Source organism: Hemitrygon akajei, chromosome 8 (genome assembly GCF_048418815.1).
Source record: "Hemitrygon akajei chromosome 8, sHemAka1.3, whole genome shotgun sequence".
Taxonomy (NCBI): domain Eukaryota; kingdom Metazoa; phylum Chordata; class Chondrichthyes; order Myliobatiformes; family Dasyatidae; genus Hemitrygon; species Hemitrygon akajei.
In genome coordinates, this window is record NC_133131.1 from 161778600 (window position 1) to 161799130 (window position 20531).

The following is a 20531-nucleotide window of genomic DNA, read 5'->3' on the forward strand; positions in this document are numbered from 1 at the left end:
TTCCTATACTATTGTAAGACTGTATCATTTACCACCTAAGCTTGAAGTAGTTTAGGGTTTTATATTTCCACACTTATATATGCATAAACTCTGCTAACCTGTTTGATTTATCTGGTTTTATACTACTATATTATGTAGATACTAATAAATAGTGTTTCGTTTATAGCAAAACCAGACTCCAGGTGTGTTCCATTTCTGCTGGTTCTTTTAACCCGTTACGGGGTACATAATACAATGAAAATGAAGATTTGAAGAATGCGATTGTCAAAAGCCATTTACGAAGACAGTCTGCATTACCTGTCTATGCTGATTTTGTTCACTTGATGAATTCTGTCGATAACTATTAGGAACTAATACACAGTTTTACAGTACTGTGTATAAACCCGCTGTTCCTTCGGTCATTATGGGGAACGTGAACTCGCTGCCAAATAAATTGGATGAGCTAGCCTCATTAGTAAGGAATGTTAAAGCATACAAGGAATGCAGTTTAATGTGTTTTTCCGAGACATGGCTGACGGCTAACATCCCGGATGTAAATGTAGAATTACCTGGTTTTACTACGGTAAGATTTGACAGAGATGCCAAAAAGTGTGGGAAGAAGAAAGGAGGGGGACTCGCTGTCTACATTAACGAAAGATGGTGTAACCCCGGGCATGTGAGTACAAAGATCTCCGTTTGTGAAAGAGATATTGAGCTGATCGCCGTGAGTATGAGGCCATATTACCTGCCTCGAGAATTCGCAAGCGTCATTGTTGTGAATGTGTATGTCCCGCCGCGTGCCGACGCAACGGTAGCGTGTGACGTCATCAGCTCCGCTGTTGCTAGGCTGCAGACACAGCACCCTGAGGCACTGGTGATAATTACAGGGGACTTCAACCATGTGACTTTGGACAAGACACTACCTGCTTTCTCCCAGTACGTGGATTGCTACACCAGGGGTAATAGGACTATTGACCTACTGTATGCAAACGTAGAGGAGGCATATAGTGCATCCCCACTGCCTTCATTGGGGAAAGCTGATCACAACCTGGTTTTGTTACAGCCCAGATATAAATCAATTGTGATGAGGCATCCCACTACCACACGCTCTTTTAGGAAGTGGACTCCTGAAGCTGAACAGGCCCTGAGAGACTGCTTCGGTACTACTAACTGGGATGTACTGCAAGGGGGGCTCTGTGGGGGCGTTGAGGAGGTCACTGAATGCACAACGGACTATATTAACTTTTGTGTGGATGCAGTTGTCCCTGTTAGAACTGTTCGCTGCTATCCCAATAATAAGCCCTGGATCACTAGTCACATCAAAGGCCTCCTAAACCAGAAGAAGAGGGCCTTTAAAGATGGTGATCGGTTGGAGCTTAAAAGAGTTCAGAAGGAACTCAGAGTACAGATAAGGGGGGCAAAGGAGCAGTATAGGAGGAAGCTAGAACTAAAGCTGCAGAAAAAAAGCATGAAGGAGGTGTGAGATGGGATGAAGATCATCACCGGATGCGGTGCAAAGCGGGGGGTGAACATAAGTGGAGATGTGGAGAAAGCAAACCAGCTGAACAACTTCTTCAACAGGTTCGACAGCTCAATCTCATCCTCACCGCAGAAATCCACACCAGGCTTACTTCCCTCACAGGAAAATAGCCACTCACAGGAGACCTTGCCCACGCCCAGGATTACGGCTGCACAGGTGGAAGGTCAACTGAGGAAGATCTGTACCAGCAAGGCGGCTGGACCGGATGGAGTTTCCCCACGTGATTACTGTTTCCCCATGTGATTACTGAGGGCCTGTGCTACTGAGCTGGGAGAACCACTACAGCGCATCTTCAACATGAGCCTGGAGCAGAGAAGAGTACCCAGACAGTGGAAGACATCCTGTATTGTCCCGGTACCGAAGAAACCACAACCAAAGGAGTTGAATGACTTCAGACCTGTTGCCTTGACGTCGCACGTGATGAAGACCATGGAGCGGCTGATAATACAGAATCTGAGGCCACAAACCAGGCACGCCCAGGATCCTCTTCAGTTTGCATATAAGGAGAAGGTGGGAGTGGAGGATGCTATCACGTATTTGCTGCACAAATCACTCTCTCACCTAGAGGGGGTCAGTTGTGCTGTGAGGATTACATTCCTTGACTTCTCTAGTGCCTTTAACACCATCCAGCCCAAGATCTTAAGGCACAAACTAACGGAGATGGGAGTAGACTCTCACATGGTGGATTGGATAGTGGACTACTTGACAGATAGACCTCAGTATGTGCGGTTGGGAGACTGTAGGTCTGACACGGTGGTCAGCAGCACAGGGGCGCCGCAGGGAACCGTACTCTCTCCGGTCCTGTTCACCCTGTACACATCAGACTTCCAATATAACTCAGAGTCCTGCCATGTGCAGAAGTTCGCTGATGACACGGCCATAGTGGGGTGTGTCAGGAATGGACAGGAGGAGGAGTATAGGAAACTGATACAGGACTTTGTGATATGGTGCAACTCAAACTACCTGCATCTCAATATCACCAAGACCAAGGAGATGGTGGTAGGCCCCATATGGAGCCAGTGATCATTAATGGAGAACGTGTGGAGCAGGTTAAGACCTACAAGTATCTGGGAGTACAGTTAGACGAGAAGCTTGACTGGACTGCCAACACAGATGCCTTGTGCAGGAAGGCACAGAGTCGAATGTACTTCCTAAGAAGGTTGGCGTCATTCAATGTCTGTAGTGAGATGCTGAAGATGTTCTATAGGTCAGTTGTGGAGAGCGCCCTCTTCTTTGTGGTGGCGTATTGGGGAGGAAGCATTAAGAAGAGGGACGCCTCACGTCTTAATAAGCTGGTAAGGAAGGCGGGCTCTGTCGTGGGCAAAGTACTGGAGAGTTTAACATCGGTAGCTGAGCGAAGGGCGCTGAGTAGGCTACGGTCAATTATGGATAACTCTGAACATCCTCTACATAGCACCATCCAGAGACAGAGAAGCAGTTTCAGTGACAGGTTACTATTGATGCAATGCTCCTCAGACAGGATGAAGAGGTCAATACTCCCCAATGCCATTAGGCTTTACAATTCTACCGCCAGGACTTAAGAACTTTTTAAAAGCTATTATTAATGCTTTTTGAGACGGTGATTTAGATGCATATCATATTTTTTTTTACTGAGTTAAGTATTGTATGTAATTAGTTTTGCTACAACAAGTGTATGGGACATTGGAAAAAAAGTTGAATTTCCCCATGGGGATGAATAAAGTATCTATCTATCTATCTACTGTAATAGTATAGGTAATGTTCTAATTTATTCTGTATTTCATTTAAATACAGAATTGGTTGCTCAGTTAAATGGTGGTTTGACTTCTATACCTTTTTAACTATTTCCCTGAAACTTTGACTAATTAGTGCAGCCTCTTAATTCAACCAAGACGTACTGTTCCCAATGTGTTCCAAGCAATCGGAATCCCCTGTATAACCCAAGTCCCTCGGTGGCATGGCCTGAAGGTTGATCGTGCATGGGATGCTGTCCTGGAGCCATGTTTCTGAAAGAGCAAGCACGCAGTAGTTCTCTATCACACACCAGTGCAGCTGCAGACAAATGCAATCTAGTCAGCAAACACTGAGAGTAGCACCAACGGGACGGATCAGCCCCCAAACCAGCGCACACTTCAGTGTGCCCATCATGCCCGTGCTCCCCCCCACATCACTTCTGGCATCTCCTCCCTCAGGCGGCTGCAACAGGTGACAGACGCCATGGCATAAGGGCCTCATCTGCACAACAACTGAGGCTATACAGTTTTTCCTTATGCTCTTTTTAAACATTTCATCTTTTACTCATGACCTCTAGTTCTAGTCTCACCCAAACCTCAGTGGAAAAAGCCTGCTTACATTAACTCTATCTATACCCCTCCCCATAACTCTGTATACCTCTATCAAAGCTCCTCTCATTCTTCCTACACTCTAGGGAATAAAGTCCTAACCTATTCAACCCTTCCCTGTAACTGTGGACATATTCTCAACCTATCAAAGTTCTTCTTAATTTTATACACCTGTATTTGGTCACAGCAATGCTGTTTTTCACAATTAAAAGAAACTTGGTGTGTTCATCATTTCCTAATATACAGTACTGTGTAAAAGTTTTGGACAAATCTATATAGGTAGGGTGCAGTACTTTTGTGCAGTACTGTATTTATCAACATGGAGCAGAGAGTAAATTTGTAAATGTGGCAGGAGCAAAGGATGTTGAAAATGGTGAGCAGAGTGCCAAAGGAGAGGTGTGGGACAAGTGGCACAGAAGGAGTGACAGGGGTGGCAGGTGGTGAAGGTGCAGACACACCCAACCGAGACACCAGGCAAGGTCATTTGATTCCAAACAATTGATTTACTGATCATTACAGACTATCCTTCTGGTGCTCCCTGCCCCTTTCCCAACCATGATTCCCCTCTCCTTGCCCCTTTCCCACTCTCAGTCCACAATAGAGACCTCTGTCAGAATCAGGTCACTTGAATATATCATTAGATTTCTTCTATTTTGCAGCAGCAATACAGTGCAATATGTATGGTGCAAAAGTCTTAGCCATCCTAGCTATATATATGTGCCTAGGACTTTTGGACAGTACTGTATACCCCTGCACTTCAGGCATCAACCCTTTTCAGTGCTTGAATATCCCTTTGCATAATATGACAACTAAAACCACTATATTACTCTTAGATACAGTCTAGCCAAACTTCGGTAAAAGCTCAGCACAACTTCACCCGTTTTGGCAGCAACTATACACATTTGACTCTGTGGTTCACCACTCTACTGGCAGACAATTTTTGCTCTAAATAGTTGGATACTGTGAACACTCAGAAAAGTCTAAAAGAAAGGAGAAACTACAGGACAAGACAAGACAGTGTCAAGAAAAAACAGTGACAAAAGCAAGTCAGGTAAGCTTACAAACAGATGAATACAGCAAAATGCACAAACTTGTCTATAGATTTTGGGATTTCTCAGAGCAGTTCACAGCCAATGAAGCACCTCTGAAGTTTAGTCACTGGTGTAATGAAGGAAGCAAGATTTTACATTCAACAGCTATGTGATAATTTTCATATAATTTGTTTTTCATCTGGGATAAGTTAGCCTCAGATTTTTTCCTCAGGCTAGGGAAGTCCAAAACTAAAGGGTATAAATGAGAGGGGAAAGATTTAAAAGGGTCCTGAGGGCAGGTTTTTCCCCACACAGAGGGTACTGAATATATGAAATGAGCCACCAGAGGAAGTGGTAGAGGTGGGTATAATGACCATATGTAAAAGTCATTTGGGACAGGTAAATGGATAAGAAAGGTTTAGAGGGATATGGGCCAGATGCAGGCAAATGTGACTAATTCAGTTTGGCTTCAACAAGTTGGGTGGGAGATGCTGTTTTTCATGCCATAACTATAATTATGACTAAATCAAGGCTGAGACATCATGAGAAACAGTATTTTTAAATAATGCAGTCTTTTATAGCCACTGGAGAAAGTTGCTTTAGAAGTTGTTTTAGCTGAGGATTAAAACATCAGCTAATATTCTGTCTTCTAATCAATGGAGTGGAACTGGAACACATAATCACTGACTTGAAGGTGAGTACTTTCAATTGAGCTACTGTCTACTCCAAGATGAAAATGCACTTCAGTCTTAAATTTCTGAACAGCTTTCATCAGCATTATTAATAGGATTTAAATTCTGTCTGCTTTGATATTTTTTATTATTTTATTATTTCATCTATTTTGAAAGTATTTTTAAAACTCATGCAGGAGGGAGCCATGGGATGTTCCTTAAGGGCTAAATTATATTTGGAGTTTAAGTTTTATAAGCATACATAATTCAGAGATAGAATTCTTGCCTATTCAGTCAATAAGCTAAGAATCCTTCCATGATCAGTAACGTAAAATCTTCTAAAGTCCCTTAATACTTTATGAGGGGCATTGATCATATGAGAGGCTGTTTCCCAAGACTAACACGAGGGTGCACAGTTTTAAGGTGCTTGGAAATAGGTACCAAGAGGATGTCAGGGGTAAGTTTCTCACACAAAGAGTGGTGGGTGTGTGGAATGCACTGCTGGCAGCAGTGGTGGAAGCGGATACAATAGGGTCTTTTAAGAGCCTCTCAGATAGGAGCTAGGGAAATTCTAGGCAGTTTCTAGAGTAGGTTACATGGTCGGTACAACATTGTGGGCCGAAGGGCTGTAATGGGCTGTAATGTGCTGTAAATTTCTATGTTCTAATACCTTGTCAAAATATTGTTTTTATAACAATTCTATTCAGTGTATCTTTAATCTTGACATTAGTAGCAGTTGCAATTACAAATCTGCCCAGGAGTTACTGATGACAAAATACCCTGGCCAATATATTTTTAAACATTTTACATTTATAAAATTTGCTATCATAGTTAATTTAGCAAAGTTACACTGCCATTCACCAGTAAAATTCAACCCATTCTAATTGTATAATATCAGCATGGCATAAATTTTTCTCTATGTAGATTCCTTAAGCAAACAGTCTGAAAAGTGTCTCCATAGATTCTAGTCTCCAATGTGCAAAAGCAACAGGGCTTTGCCCCACGGGACACTTGCACCAGCTGCATCACTCTTCCGAGCATAGTTTTGGATTATGGAATGCGCAAGTAACAAATTTCTATCATGAACAGCTGCTTGCAGTGTAAGACTAATGAGTTTCAGTCAAATTAGAGAGTATTTTCAGCAAATTTGTAATCTTTGAGAAGCTGATATTCATCGGTGGATGCCTCTGGAAACAGCCCACAGTGCAGAGCTGTGTTACACAAATGTTTGAGATGAACTTTGACAAAAAACACTAACACTTTCCAGACCTTAGCAAAGAGATTTTTCAAATGGACTATTGGTCTCCTCCCTAGTGCAGATGTCTCAAAGACAAGTGGTGATGAAGAGACTCAGGCTGTGGGTGAAGGATCTGATGAGGAGGCCCTTATTCATCACCAGCCAAACATGGATTTGGTACTTGTTTGAAAGTTTTGATGATAAGCATAATGTTGAGAGAATCATTTAAAAGGATCCACCATCTCCTTTTTCCACATGGCCTCAAGGACATCCTACATAGCCCACTGTCTGAATGACATGGTCAAAGGTGGTCTTGAACAACTTTTTTATGGAGACAGCATGGTCTAGTTGAGGGAACATTCAGCAAGCTGACCCAAAACATTAAATGGTTTCTTTTTCCATAGTTACTGCTAAACTGGCTGAGTTCTTCAAGCGTTTTGTTTTTTTTTGTTTCAGATTCCAACATCTGCAGTTTTGTTCACAAGTGGAAAAATGGATGAATTATTAGACAAAATTTCATCTAGTTTTTCCTGCTTGCCAATTGATTCATGCACAAAAAGTTTTTTTAAAATATCATAGTTAAGGCAGCACAGACAGCACTCCAGAACTACCCTCAGTGTAACTTTGATTAAATCCACCATCAATGTTAATTTATGAACAGCAGAGCAATATTGTGCTTTGCACCTCGGTGTTTAATGGACGCAGACATACTGGGTTGAAGTACTTTATGAAATCAGTTATTTAAGAAAAGGTAATATATTCCAAATGAAATGCAACATTATTAATCTGCTATCTTAAATTACAGTGTCAAACTGAAAGAAATACTCACCCAGTTCTGGGAAGTGTTCTAAGTTTTTCTTTGACTTATTTGGTATATGTTTAAGGAACTGGCTGTTTATTTTGTCTTGGCGCTGGGATTCAAGCAGATGTTTGGATCCTTTGGTAAATCGGGGCTTGAATCTCCACTGTACTTGCTGGCTCCCCGGGAAGGGCACATTTCTGAATGTGTAGCTTTCGTTGCTCAAGTTGAAGTAGATGAAAAGGAGAAGTGTCCAGGTCACGGACGTGAAAAGGCATCCATAGCAGAAATAGCGTAGCGTGACACTGCCCATGGTAGCCGAAGCATTGTTAGAGGCCCATTTTCATTCCTCTGAAACACACAAAGTCAAAGCTGCTTGAGAAGTGAACTGTTGGTGATTATCTGCACAACAGAAACTTCACAAAAGTTCCTCTGGAATAACCAACAAAGCATTACAGATAAAAGATTTATTTTCCAATATAAATACTGCAACCACTGCCAATACAGTATAATGAAACATTGAAAAGCTACAGCACAATACAGGCCCTTCAGCCTACAAAGCTGTGCCAAATCTGCCCCTACCTTAGAACTACCCATAAGTCCTCTATTTTTCTAAGCTCTACGTAGCCATCCAGGAGTCTCTTAAAAGACCCTATCATTTCCGCCTCCACTCCGCCATTGGCAGCCCATTCCACACACTCACCACTCTCTGCATTGAAAACTTACCCCTGACATCTCCTCTGTACCTACTTCCAAGAAAAGGACAGCAACCATCCGAAACAAACATCAATAACCATCTGAATTTGTGTAGCATCTTCTATACAGTTACATACCTCAAACCAACACTGAAAAATAATCAGTTTGCTTGGTGACATGGGTTTTCATGTATATTAGTTGTTAAATAACAAAAAGCCATGTAACATCTTCTCATGCAGCAATACCTTAACATTAATTTCTGAGAGGAGAAAGCTTAGTAGAGACATAACATCCCATTATAACACTGTGCTGGTTACTGGACAAAGTTCATTGGTAAGACTAGCACATTACAGATCAATTATTAACAGTAATTTTTCACAATGAAAATGTTTATTTAACATTTGTAGATACCTGAGGCCCAGGCCTAAACTATCCACTACTACAATGTGCCTATCTGAAAGAAACAGAGGGAAATCTAAGCAGTGAGAGTTATGTAGTCATAGAAAAGTACAGCACAGAAACAGGCCCTTCGACCCTTCTAGTCCATGCTGAACCATTTAAACTGACTAGTCCCATTGACCTCATTGTCCACAGGAATGGTACCGGAGGATTGGAGGGAGGCGAATGTTGTCTCCTTGTTCAAAAATGGTAGTAGGGATAGTCCAGGTAATTATAGACCAATGAGCCTTACATCTGTGGTGGGAAAGCTGTTGGAAAAGATTCTTAGAGATAGGATCTATGGGCATTTACAGAATCATGGTCTGATCAGGGACAGTCAGCATGGCTTTGTGAAGGGCAGATCGTGCCTAACAAGCCTGACAGAATTCTTTGAGGTGACCAGGCATATAGATGAGGGTAATGCAGTGGATGTGATCTACATGGATTTTAGCAAGGCATTTGACAAGGTTCCACACGGTAGGCTTATTCAGAAAGTCAGAAGGCATGGGATCCAGGGAAGTTTGGCCAGATGGATTCAGAATTGGCTTGCCTGCAGAAAGCAAAGGGTCGTGGTGGAGGGAGTACATTCGGATTGGAGGGTTGTGACTAGTGGTGTCCCACAAGGATCGGTTCTGGGACCTCTACTTTTCGTGATTTTTATTAACGACCTGGATGTGGGGGTAGAAGGGTGGGTTGGCAAGTTTGCAGACGACACAAAGGTTGGTGGTGTTGTGAATAGTGTAGAGGATTGCCAAAGATTGCAGAGAGACATTGATAGGATGCAGAAGTGGGCTGAGCAGTGGCAGATGGAGTTCAACTTGGAGAAGTGTGAGGTGGTACACTTTGGAAGGACAAACTCCAAGGCAGAGTACAAAGTAAATGGCAGGATACTTGGTAGTGTGGAGGAGCAGAGGGATCTGGGGGTACGTGTCCACAGATCCCTGAAAGTTGCCTCACAGGTAGATAGGGTAGTTAAGAAAGCTTATGGGGTGTTAGCTTTCATAAGTCGAGGGACAGAGTTTAAGAGACACGATGTAATGATGCAGCTCTATAAAACTCTAGTTAGGCCACACTTGGGAGTACTGTGTCCAGTTCTGGTCGCCTCACTATAAGAAGGATGTGGAAGCATTGGGAAGGGTACAGAGGAGATTCACCAGGATGCTGCCTGGTTTAGAGAGTATGGATTATGATCAGAGATTAAGGGAGCTCGGGTTTTACTCTTTGGAGAGAAGGAGGATGAGAGGAGACATGATAGAGGTGTACAAGATATTAAGAGGAACAGATAGAGTGGACAGCCAGCACCTCTTCCCCAGGGCGCCACTGCTCAATACAAGAGGACATGGCTTTAAGGTAAGGGGAGGTAAGTTCAAGGGGGATATTTGAGGAAGGTTTTTTTTTTTAAACTCACAGGTGGTTGGTGCGTGGAATGCACTGCCTGAGTCAGTGGCGGAGGCAGATAGACTAGTGAAATTTAAGAGACTACCAGACAGGTATATGGAGGAATTTAAGGTGTGGGGTTATATGGGAGGCAGAGTTTAAGGGTCGGCACAACATTGTGGGCCAAAGGGCCTGTACTGTGCTGTACTATTCTATGACCTGCACCTTGACAATAGCTCTCCATACTCCTACTATCCACGTACCTATCCAAACTTCTCTCAAAAGCTGAAATCGAGCTTGCATGCACCATCTGCGCTAGCTGATCATTCCACAATCTCATGACCTTCTGAGTGAAGAGGTTTCCCTGCATGTCCCCTTAAACTTTTCACCCTTCACCCTTACATCATGACCTCTAGTTGTAGGCCCACTCAACCTCAGGAGAAAAAGCCTGCCTGTACTTACCCCATCTATACCCCTCATAATTTTGTATACCTCTATCAATATATTCTCAATCTTCTATGTTCCAAGGAATAAAGTCCTAACTTATTCAAACTGTCTTCAAATTTCAGGTCCTCCAGTCCTGACAAAATCCTTGTAAATTTTCTCTGCACTCTTTCAACCTTATTCACATCTTTCCTGTGGGTAGCTGACCAAAACTGAACATAATACTCCAAATTAGGCTTCACCGATGTTTTATACATTTTCAACATAAAATCCCGTCTCCTGTACTCAATACTTTGATTTATGAAAGCCAATATGCCAAAAACTTTCTTTATGACTCTATATCTACCTGTGACGACACTTTCAATGCATCATGGACATGTATTGCTAGATCCCTTTGCTTTACTGCATTCCTCAGTGCTCTACTGTTCACTGTGCAAGACTGACCCTGGTTGGTCCTACCAAAGTGCAACACCTCATACTTGTCTGCAATAATTTTCATCTGCCATTTTTCACCCCATTTTTCCAGCTGGTGCATATCCCACTGCAGGCTGTAATCATCATCCTCACTGCCACTACTCCCCCAATCTTGGTGTCATCCGCGAAATTGCTGATCCAGTTAACCACATTATCATCCAGACCATCGATATAGATGACAAACAACAATGGAGCCAGCACCTACCCCTGTGGCACACCACTAGTCGCAGGCCTCCAGTCAGAGAGGTATCATCTACTACCATTCTTTGGTTTCTTCCACAAAGCCGATGTATAATCCAATTTACTACCTCATCTTGATTAACAAGCAAATGAATCTTCTTGACCAACCTCCCATGCGGAACCTTGTCAACATGCCTTGCTAAAGTCCATGTAGACAACATCCACTGAACTGCCTTCATCAACTTTCCTGGTAACTTTCTCGAAAAACTCTGTGAGATTGATTAGACATGACCTACCATGCACAAAGCCATGCTGACTGTCCTTAATCAGTTCCTGTCTATCCAAATACTCATACATCAGGTCCATCAGAGAACCTTCCAGTAACTTTCCCACTACTAATGTCAGACTCACTGGCCTACAATTTCCTGGTTTATTTTTAGAGCCTTTCTTAAAGAGTGGAACAACATCATCTATCCTCCTGTCCTCTGGTAGCTCACCTGCCACTAAAGATGATTTAAGTATCTCTGCTAAGGGCCCCTACAATTTCTGCACTTGCCTCCCACAGGGCCCGGCTGAACACCTTGTCAAGCCCCGGGGATTTATCCACCTTAACTTGCCTTAACACAGCAAACACCTCCTCCTCTGTAATCTGATCGGGCCCATGGCCTTGCTGCTGCTTTGTCTTACTACTACAGACTCTGTGTCCGTTTACTGAGTAAATAGAAATGCAGAGTAAATACAGATACAGAGTAAATACGGGTTATTGCTGTGCAGATAGCTCTAAACTAGAAATATTAGTTCATTACCTTTTGTCATCCCAAACTTTGTAAATGAGTTGAAGAGGCAAAAAAACATAGCAACGTCCAATTTCCCTGGCCACCCACTAACCCCACAGAAAATACCTTGCTGTAATTGTAAAACAACTACAGGAGCACTGTGTGGAGTTCAGGTCTCTTTATCTAGGAAAGGATGGACTTGCATTTGACGGAGTGCGGCAAAGGTTCAACAGGCTGACTCCTGGGATAGTGGGACTGCCACGTGAGGTGAGATTCGTTTCACTATCTCTGCATTTACCAGGTATTAATGAATTGTTCAATGCACTTGAAAGTAGTTAATTGTATTAAATGTTTCCAGTTTTAAATGTCTTACCATAGAATCTGCTCTACAAGTTGTACATGTTTACAGTATAAGTTGCTTTCCCATTTTTTTGTAAGGATGTTAATTCTAGGAATGTCCATTTCTTGATGGAATGCTAACAATTTTTCACAAAACTTTTCTCCATCCACATGAGCAAGAGTTGCTCACTTTGCACACTATACAGAATGCGAGAAAACTTGCTGCCCGAATTACAAGGTTTAAAAAAGTTTGCAAAACAAAACTTGAAACTTGCATTCTTACCTATGGGGTGAATGCTGGCAGGAAGAATGGAATCAAACCAGATCACTATATTGGCAGAATATTGCAGGGGGAGAAAGGAAAGAGCTGACTAGGCTATTCTTGTCCAAATTCAATGAGTCAGAGATGGACCAAGCCATAAGACATAGGAGCAGTTAGGCCATTGGGCCCATTGAGTCTGCTCCATCACTCCATTATGGCTGATTTATTACCCCTTTCAACCCCATTCTCCTATAAAGTCATAAGATACAGGATATATCAAAGAGTTGAGAAGGGAAGGAAAGAGAGGCACTGTATGGTGAGCTTACAGAAATATATGCCAGTGAGAGAGAGAAAGAGATGGTATCTAGGCTAAGATAGATGGGAGAAATGGGATGTGTAGGAAAGGAGAAAGTCTACAGTGAGGATATATGAGGGAGGGAGAAAGAAATGTGAGGGAAGGATCATAAGAGATAGCTAGGCCATTCAGCCCAATGAGTCTGTTCACCATTCACTCACAGCTGAAGGGGAAATACTTAAGGGAAAAAGAGGAAATTCTTGAGTTAGAGAGATGGTATGTAAATAAGAAGGAGATTGTGCATCAGGACATATGGACGTGCAGAAAGATGATATATTAGGTACAAACAGGTGATGTGCAGGCAGAAGAGAAATGGTGTTGGTGGTGTAAGATTGTGCACATTGATAGAGCTGTTGTGGAGAGAAAAGAGATGTCCGTAGGGAGAAAGATGGTGCATGTGGGGAGGGGAATTTTTTATAGTTAGGAGAGATGATGTAAAGGAGAGAGAAAGTGTACATTCAGGACCCTTCACAAACCTCTAACTCTCATTCCCCAAAGCCCACACACTCCATCTTTCATCTTTTCCCCTTGAATACACCAGGGAAGGCATGTTAAAAAAAAGCCCTCCCACAAAAAAGCAGCAGGAAATTGGGGGAGGGCCCAAAAAAGAGATCCAAAATCAGCAACTGGGGCTTGGTGTGCACCACATTAGGATCAGGTGGAATGGCTTACTCAATATGGCGGAGATAATTCTCAGTTTATTGAGCTACCAATAAATGTACTGGTGTATTTTAAACACTTCAAATTTTGTAGAAAACAGAAATTCCAGATTATTTAATAATTTTAAAAATGTTTTAATAGAAATAATTAAGTGTATTGATTTTAATTGATTTGTTTTTAAACTATATTAATTTTAATAGCATTTTGTATTTTTGTATCGGTTATTGGCTGACTGTTGCTTAACCAGTTGACAAGGTGATGCAAGCTCACCAATGACACCTGGGACAAAGTTTTATTGGACTGGACATAGTGGAAAACAAATAATTGCACAAAAGGTGGGGGGCGAAAACCAAATGAGAATCGTTGCAGTTTTTCTGTACCACTTGGGATCAACAAGTGTGAGCAAAATAATCAGCAATTAAAGAATTCTGAAAAATAGGTTCAAGTTCAGCTAGACTGATATTTCTTCTTCCCATTTGACCTCCAGGTAGCATGGATATAGGGAGGCTTAACCAACCATATGTTTGCAAACCCACTGAGGTCTGATGTCCCAAGAATGGCTGGTATGAGAAACTAAATAAAATTGCCCTTCGTGGCTCTAACAAGTTTGATGTTGCTGCATTTCTGACCATTGCCATTTCCAGGTCACAGAGCAGCAAGAAACAACAGCTTGAGGCTCACCAAAGTGGACTGGATGGAACTGTCCCATGGGCCAGATCCTGCCAGCCGGCCATATGTTGTGCACCATGAAGTTATGTGAAACACTTGTCAAACCACACAGCACAGGAGGTTACCATTGAGCTTGCTGAGAAATCCAATTAGTTCCACCCCCTTCTGCTTTTTCCTTATAAGTCTATATTTTATTTAGAGTAAATATCCACCACCCTGCTGAAAGTTGCTAATGAATCTGTTTCTAGGTCCTGCACTGAGACAATAACCTACACAATTCTAATTAATTCTCTCACTTTCACCAATTACCTTATGATACAAACTTTTAGAACCTCTATTATTTCTCTGCTAACAATAACAACTTCTATCTCCTTAAGAGTGTTGAGCATTGAGTGAAGCTGCCCAAGGACTAAGCAACCCAGGGAAAAAAACGTAAATTCTTGTTAACACACAGATTCTTGTTTATTAAATAGATCAATCTTATTCCTTATCATTATCTGTTAATAATGAGTCATTAAAAATAATACATTATGATTGGGATTGATTCAGGTAATATGGATACCAACTGTGCTCTGCCTGGAAATAAATTGCCTGACAATTACCTGGCAAGTTTGGAATTAGAAATGCTTTTTTAAAAAAAATCAAAGACACTGCTTACTCAGGTTAAATTGCAAAAGACATGAGGATAAGAGAAACCCAGCCCTGTAGAAATTGTATTTAATATTGATGGAAAAAGCATCTTTAAAGCAAGAAAACAGCCACAGGCAAACAACCGGATGGCAAGTATATTAGGCAAGATTACTAAAAGCATTATTAAAATCTATTATTATATACATGATAGAAGAGAGAAATCTTTGTAAAGATCTTAGGAGAGGAGGCAGAGGGACTTAAGACTTAATGAGGAAATTCCAGCTATACTCCTGAAAGCAAGATCTGCAAAGATGGGACGAAGTAAAAATCCAGGGCAACACCGAAGCACAACTGTTAGCGTGACACTAATACAGCTCAGGTCATCAGAGTTCAATTCCAGTGTCCTCTGTAAAGAATTTGTATGTTCTCATCGTGAACGTGTGGGTTTCCTCTGACTGTCCAAAGATGTACCAGTTGATAGGTTAATTGGTCATTGTAATTTGTTCTGTGATTAGGCTAGGGTTAATTAGGTGGGCTGCTGGACAGTGTGGTTCATTGAGCCAGAAAGGCCTGTTCCCACTGTATCTCGAAATAAAATAAAAATAGAATGCACAAACTGGAGGATCACAGGGCTTCAGAAGATTTCAAGGAAGAGTTGCGCCATCATGTAAAGGTTCAAAGAACAGGTTCAGAGTACTAAAATTCCGGCAACATTGGTCAAGAAATACATCAGTGGTAAATGAACAAGACTTGCTGATGGGCTATGTTGAATGAATGGGGGAGGGTAGATATTGAGAGATCTGGCAGAAAAGATGTATGAAGATATTGCCAGAACAAGAGGGCCCCACTTATAGGAAGAGGAGAATGAGGGGCAATATTACTGACATGTTTAAAAATGTTCTTTTCCCCAGGGTAGGGGAGACGAGATCTAGGGGGCATAGATTTAGGGTAAGGAGTAAGGGACAACCTTTTCACGTCGAAGATGGCGAGTACAGGGAATGAGCTGCCAAAGGAGATGGTTAAGGCAGGTACTATAGTATCATTTAAGAAGTACTCGGAAGGGTAGGACTTAGCGGCATACAGACCAAACACAGGAAATTGGGACTAGACAGGTCAGCATGGACTTGTTCAAGTTCAAGTACAAGTTTGGTGCACTGGCATTCAACCATGCATGTATACATTGCCAAAAGAAATAATGTTTTTCTGGACAAAAGTGCACAAGACAGTAAACACAACTCACAAACACAACATAAAGTAATATTACCACAAATAAATTGTGCATTTACGACACAATCTCAGAAGTAAACAGTATAACTGACACTTCATATGTGATGAGACCAGGGTGGCAGAGAATGCAACAGTTTCACGGCCTGGGGAAAGAAACTGTTTCCTTCCCATCCCATCCCAACAGTTCTTCTCTTAGTGCTACAGCACCTTCTGCCTGATGCTAGTGGTCAAAGAGATTGTTGGGATGGATGGGAGGGATCATTGACATTGCTGAGAGCCCTGTGTACAGGGCTCAGCGGTCCTGATAAATATTTGCTAAGACTACAAGATACTGGAGCAGAATTAGGCCATTTGGCCCATTGGGCCTGCTGCGCCTTTTCATTATGGCTGATCCATTCTTCTTCTCAGCCCCAGTCTCCTGCCTTCCCCTCCATATCCCCTCATCCCCTGACCAATCAAGAATCTATCAATATCTGCCTTAAATATACTTAAACAAAGACTTGGCCTCCACAGCTGCTTGTGGCAAAGGATTCTGCAGATTCACTACTCTCTGATTCAGAAATTCCTCCTCATCTCCATCCTAAAAGGACACCCCTCTATTCTGTGTCCTCGGGCCTTACACACTCCCACCATAGGAAACATTCTCTCCACATCCACTCTATTAAGGCCTTTTAACATTGATAGGTTTCAATGAGGTCATCCCTCATTCTTCTGAATTCCAGTGAATACAGGCCCAGAGTCATCAAACACTCTTCATATGACAAGCCATTTAATAATGGAATCACTCTCCAGTGTCAGCACATCTTTTCTAAAGTAAAGGACCCAAAACCACTCACAATACTCCAAATGGGGTCTCACCAGGGCTTTATAAAGTCTCAACATTAACATCCTTGCTTTTATATTCTAGTCCTCTTGAAATGAATGCCAACATCACATTTGCCTCCCTCACCACAGACTCAACCAGGAAATTAACCTTCAGGGAATCCTGCACAAGGATTCCCAAAAATCCTTTTGTGCCTCAGATTTTTGTATTTTCTCTTCAGTTAGAAAGTCGTCAACCCTTTCATTTCTTCTATTAAAGTGCATTACCATACACTTCCCGACACTGTATTTCATCTGCCACTTCTTTACCCATTCTCCTAATCTGTTAGAGTCTTTTTGTGGCCTATTTCCTCAAAACTACCTGCCCCTCCACCTATCTTCATGTCATTTGCAAACTTTACAACAGAGTCATGAACTCCATCATTCAAATCATTGACTTATACCATAAAAAGAATTGGTCCCAACACAGACCCCTGTGGAACACCACTGGCACCTTGTAAAAAGGCCTTCTGAAAATCCAAGTACACAAAATCAACCAATTCTTCTTTCTCTATCCTGCTGGTTATTTCTTCAATGAATTCCAACAGATTTGTCATGCAAGATTTTCCCTTGTGGAAACCATGCTATGGCCTATTTTATCATGTGCCTCCAAGAACCCTGAAACCACATCCTTAACAATTGATTCCAACATCTTCCCAAACACTAAGGTCGGAACAACTAGCCTACAATTTCCTTTCTTCTGCCGCTCTCTCTTCTTGGAGTGTCATTTGCAATTTTCCAGTTTTCCAGAACCATTTCAGAATCTAGTAATACTTGAAAGATCATTACTAATGCATCCACAATCTCTTCAGCTACCTTGTTCAGATCACTGGGGTGTACACCATCTGGTCCAGGTGACTTATTCACCTTCAGTTTTCTAAGAACCTTTTCTCTAGTAATGGTACCTTCATACACCTCATGACCCCTGATACCTGGAACTTAAAACATAGAATAGTACAGCACATTACAGGCCCTTTGGCCCACAATGTTGTGCTGACCCTCAAACCCTGCCTCACATATAACCCCCCCCCCCTTAAATTCCTCCATATACTTGTCTAGTAGTCTCTTAAACTTCACTAGTGTGTCTGCCTCCACCACTGACTCAGGCAGTGCATTCCATGCACCAACCACTCTCTGAGTGAAAAACATTCCTCTAATATTCCCCTTGAACTTCCCTCCCCTTAACTTAAAGCCATGTCCTCTTGTACTGAGCAGTGGTGCCCTGGGGAAAAGGCACTGGCTGTCCACTCTGTTTATTCCTTTTAATATCTTGTCTACCTCTATCATGTCTTCTCTCATCCTCCTTCTCTCCAAAGAGTAAAACCCGAGCTCCCTTAATCTCTGATCATAATCCATACTCTCTAAACCAGGCAGCATCCTGGTATATCTCCTCTGTACCCTTTCCAATGCTTCCACATCCTTCCTATAGTGAGGCGACCAGAACTGCACACAGTACTCCAAGTGTGGCCTAACTAGAGTTTTATAGAGCTGCATCATTACATCGCGTCTCTTAAACTCTATCCCTCGACTTATGAAAGCTAACACCTCATAAGCTTTCTTAACTACCCTATCTACCTGTGAGGCAACTTTCAGGGATCTGTGGACATGTATCCCCAGATCCCTCTGCTCCTCCACACTACCAAGTATCCTGCCATTTACTTTGTACTCTACCTTAGAGTTTGTCCTTCCAAAGTGTACCACCTCACACTTCTCCAAGTTGAACTCCATCTGCCACTGCTCAGCCCACTTCTGCATCCTATCAATGTCTCTCTGCAATCTTTGACAATCCTCTACACTATCTACAACACCACCAACCTTTGTGTCGTCTGCAAACTTGCCAACCCACCCTTCTACCCCCACATCCAGGTCATTAATAAAAATCATGAGAAGTAGAGGTCCCAGAACCGATCCTTGTGGGACACCACTAGTCACAACCCTCCAATCTGAATGTACTCCCTCCACCACAACCCTCTGCCTTCTGCAGGTAAGCCAATTCTGGATCCACCTGGCCAAACTTCCCTGGATCCCATGCCTTCTGACTTTCTGAATAAGCCTACCATGTGGAACCTTGTCAAATGCCTTACTAAAATCCATGTAGATCACATCCACTGCACTACCCTCATCTATATGCCCGGTCACCTCCTCAAAGAACTCTATCAGGCTTGTTAGGCACGATCTGCCCTTCACAAAGCCATGCTGACTGTCCCTGATCAGACCATGATTCTGTAAATGCCCATAGATCCTATCTCTAAGAATCTTTTCCAACAGCTTTCCCACCACAAACGTAAGGCTCCCTGGTCTATGATTACCTGGACTATCCCTACTACCTTTTTTGAACAAGGGGACAACATTTGCCTCCCTCCAATCCTCCGGTACCATTCCTGTGGACAATGAGGACATAAAAATCCTAGCCAGAAGCTCAGCAATCTCTTCCCTCGCCTCGTGGAGCAGCCTGGGGAATATTCCATCAGGCCCCGGGGACTTATCCGTCCTAATGTATTTTAACAACTCCAACACCTCCTCTCCCTTAATATCAACATGCTCCAGAACATCAACCTCACTCATATTGTCCTCACTGTCATCAAGTTCCCTCTCATTGGTGAATACCGAAGAGAAGTATTCATTGAGGACCTCGCTCACTTCCACAGATTCCAGGCACATCTTCCCACCTTTATCTCTAATCGGTCCTACCTTCACTCCTGTCATGCTTTTGTTCTTCACATAATTGAAGAATGCCTTGGGGTTTTCCTTTACCCTACTCCCCAAGGCCTTCTCATGACCCCTTCTTGCTCTTCTCTGCCCCTTTCCTGCTACCCGATATTCCTCAATAGACCCATCTGATCCTTGCTTCCTAAACCTCATGTATGCTGCCTTCTTCCACCTGACTAGATTTTCCACTTCACTTGTCACCCATGGTTCCTTCACCCTACCATTCTTTATCTTCCTCACCAGGACAAATTTATCCCTAACATCCTGCAAGATATCCCTAAACATTGACCACATGTCCATAGTACATTTCCCTGCAAAAACATCATCCCAATTCACACCCGCAAGTTCTAGCCTTATAGCCTCATAATTTGCCCTTCCCCAATTAAAAATTTTCCTGTCCTCTCTGATTCTATCCATTTCCATGATAATGCTAAAGGTCAGGGAGTGGTGATCACTGTCCCCCAGATGCTCACCCACTGACAGATCTGTGACCTGACCCCATTCGTTACCTAATACTAGATCTAATATGGCATTCCCCCAGTTGGCCTGTCAACATACTGTGACAGGAATCCATCCTGGACACACTTAACAAACTCTGCCCCATCTAAAACCCTTGGAACTAATCAAGTGCCAGTCAATATTAGGGAAGTTAAAGTCACCCATGATAACAACCCTGTTATTCTTGCACCTTTCCAAAATCTGCCTCCCAATCTGCTCCTCGGTATCTCTGCTGCTACCAGGGGGCCTATAGAATACCCCCAGTAGAGTAACTGCTCCCTTCCTGTTCCTGACTTCTACCCATACTGATTCAAGAGAGGATCCTACTACATTACCCACCCTTTCTGCAGCTGTAATA

At 42.5% G+C, this 20531-nt stretch overlaps 1 protein-coding gene across 7 annotated transcripts in view; it reads right to left on the reverse strand.

The window, feature by feature from the left end:
• Positions 1-20531, reverse strand: part of galnt11 (UDP-N-acetyl-alpha-D-galactosamine:polypeptide N-acetylgalactosaminyltransferase 11 (GalNAc-T11)) — a 123809-nt gene that overhangs the window by 33482 nt on the left and 69796 nt on the right. For 6 of the 7 annotated variants that reach the window (XM_073054938.1, XM_073054936.1, XM_073054940.1 and 3 more), the window contains one exon: positions 7609-7929. In XM_073054938.1, coding sequence (XP_072911039.1) covers positions 7609-7891 — 283 coding nt within the window. In that variant the 5' untranslated portion in view covers positions 7892-7929. Of the gene's footprint in view, positions 1-7608; positions 7930-8411; positions 8559-20531 lie in introns of those variants that run through there. The other variant, XM_073054943.1, reaches the window with a different exon arrangement.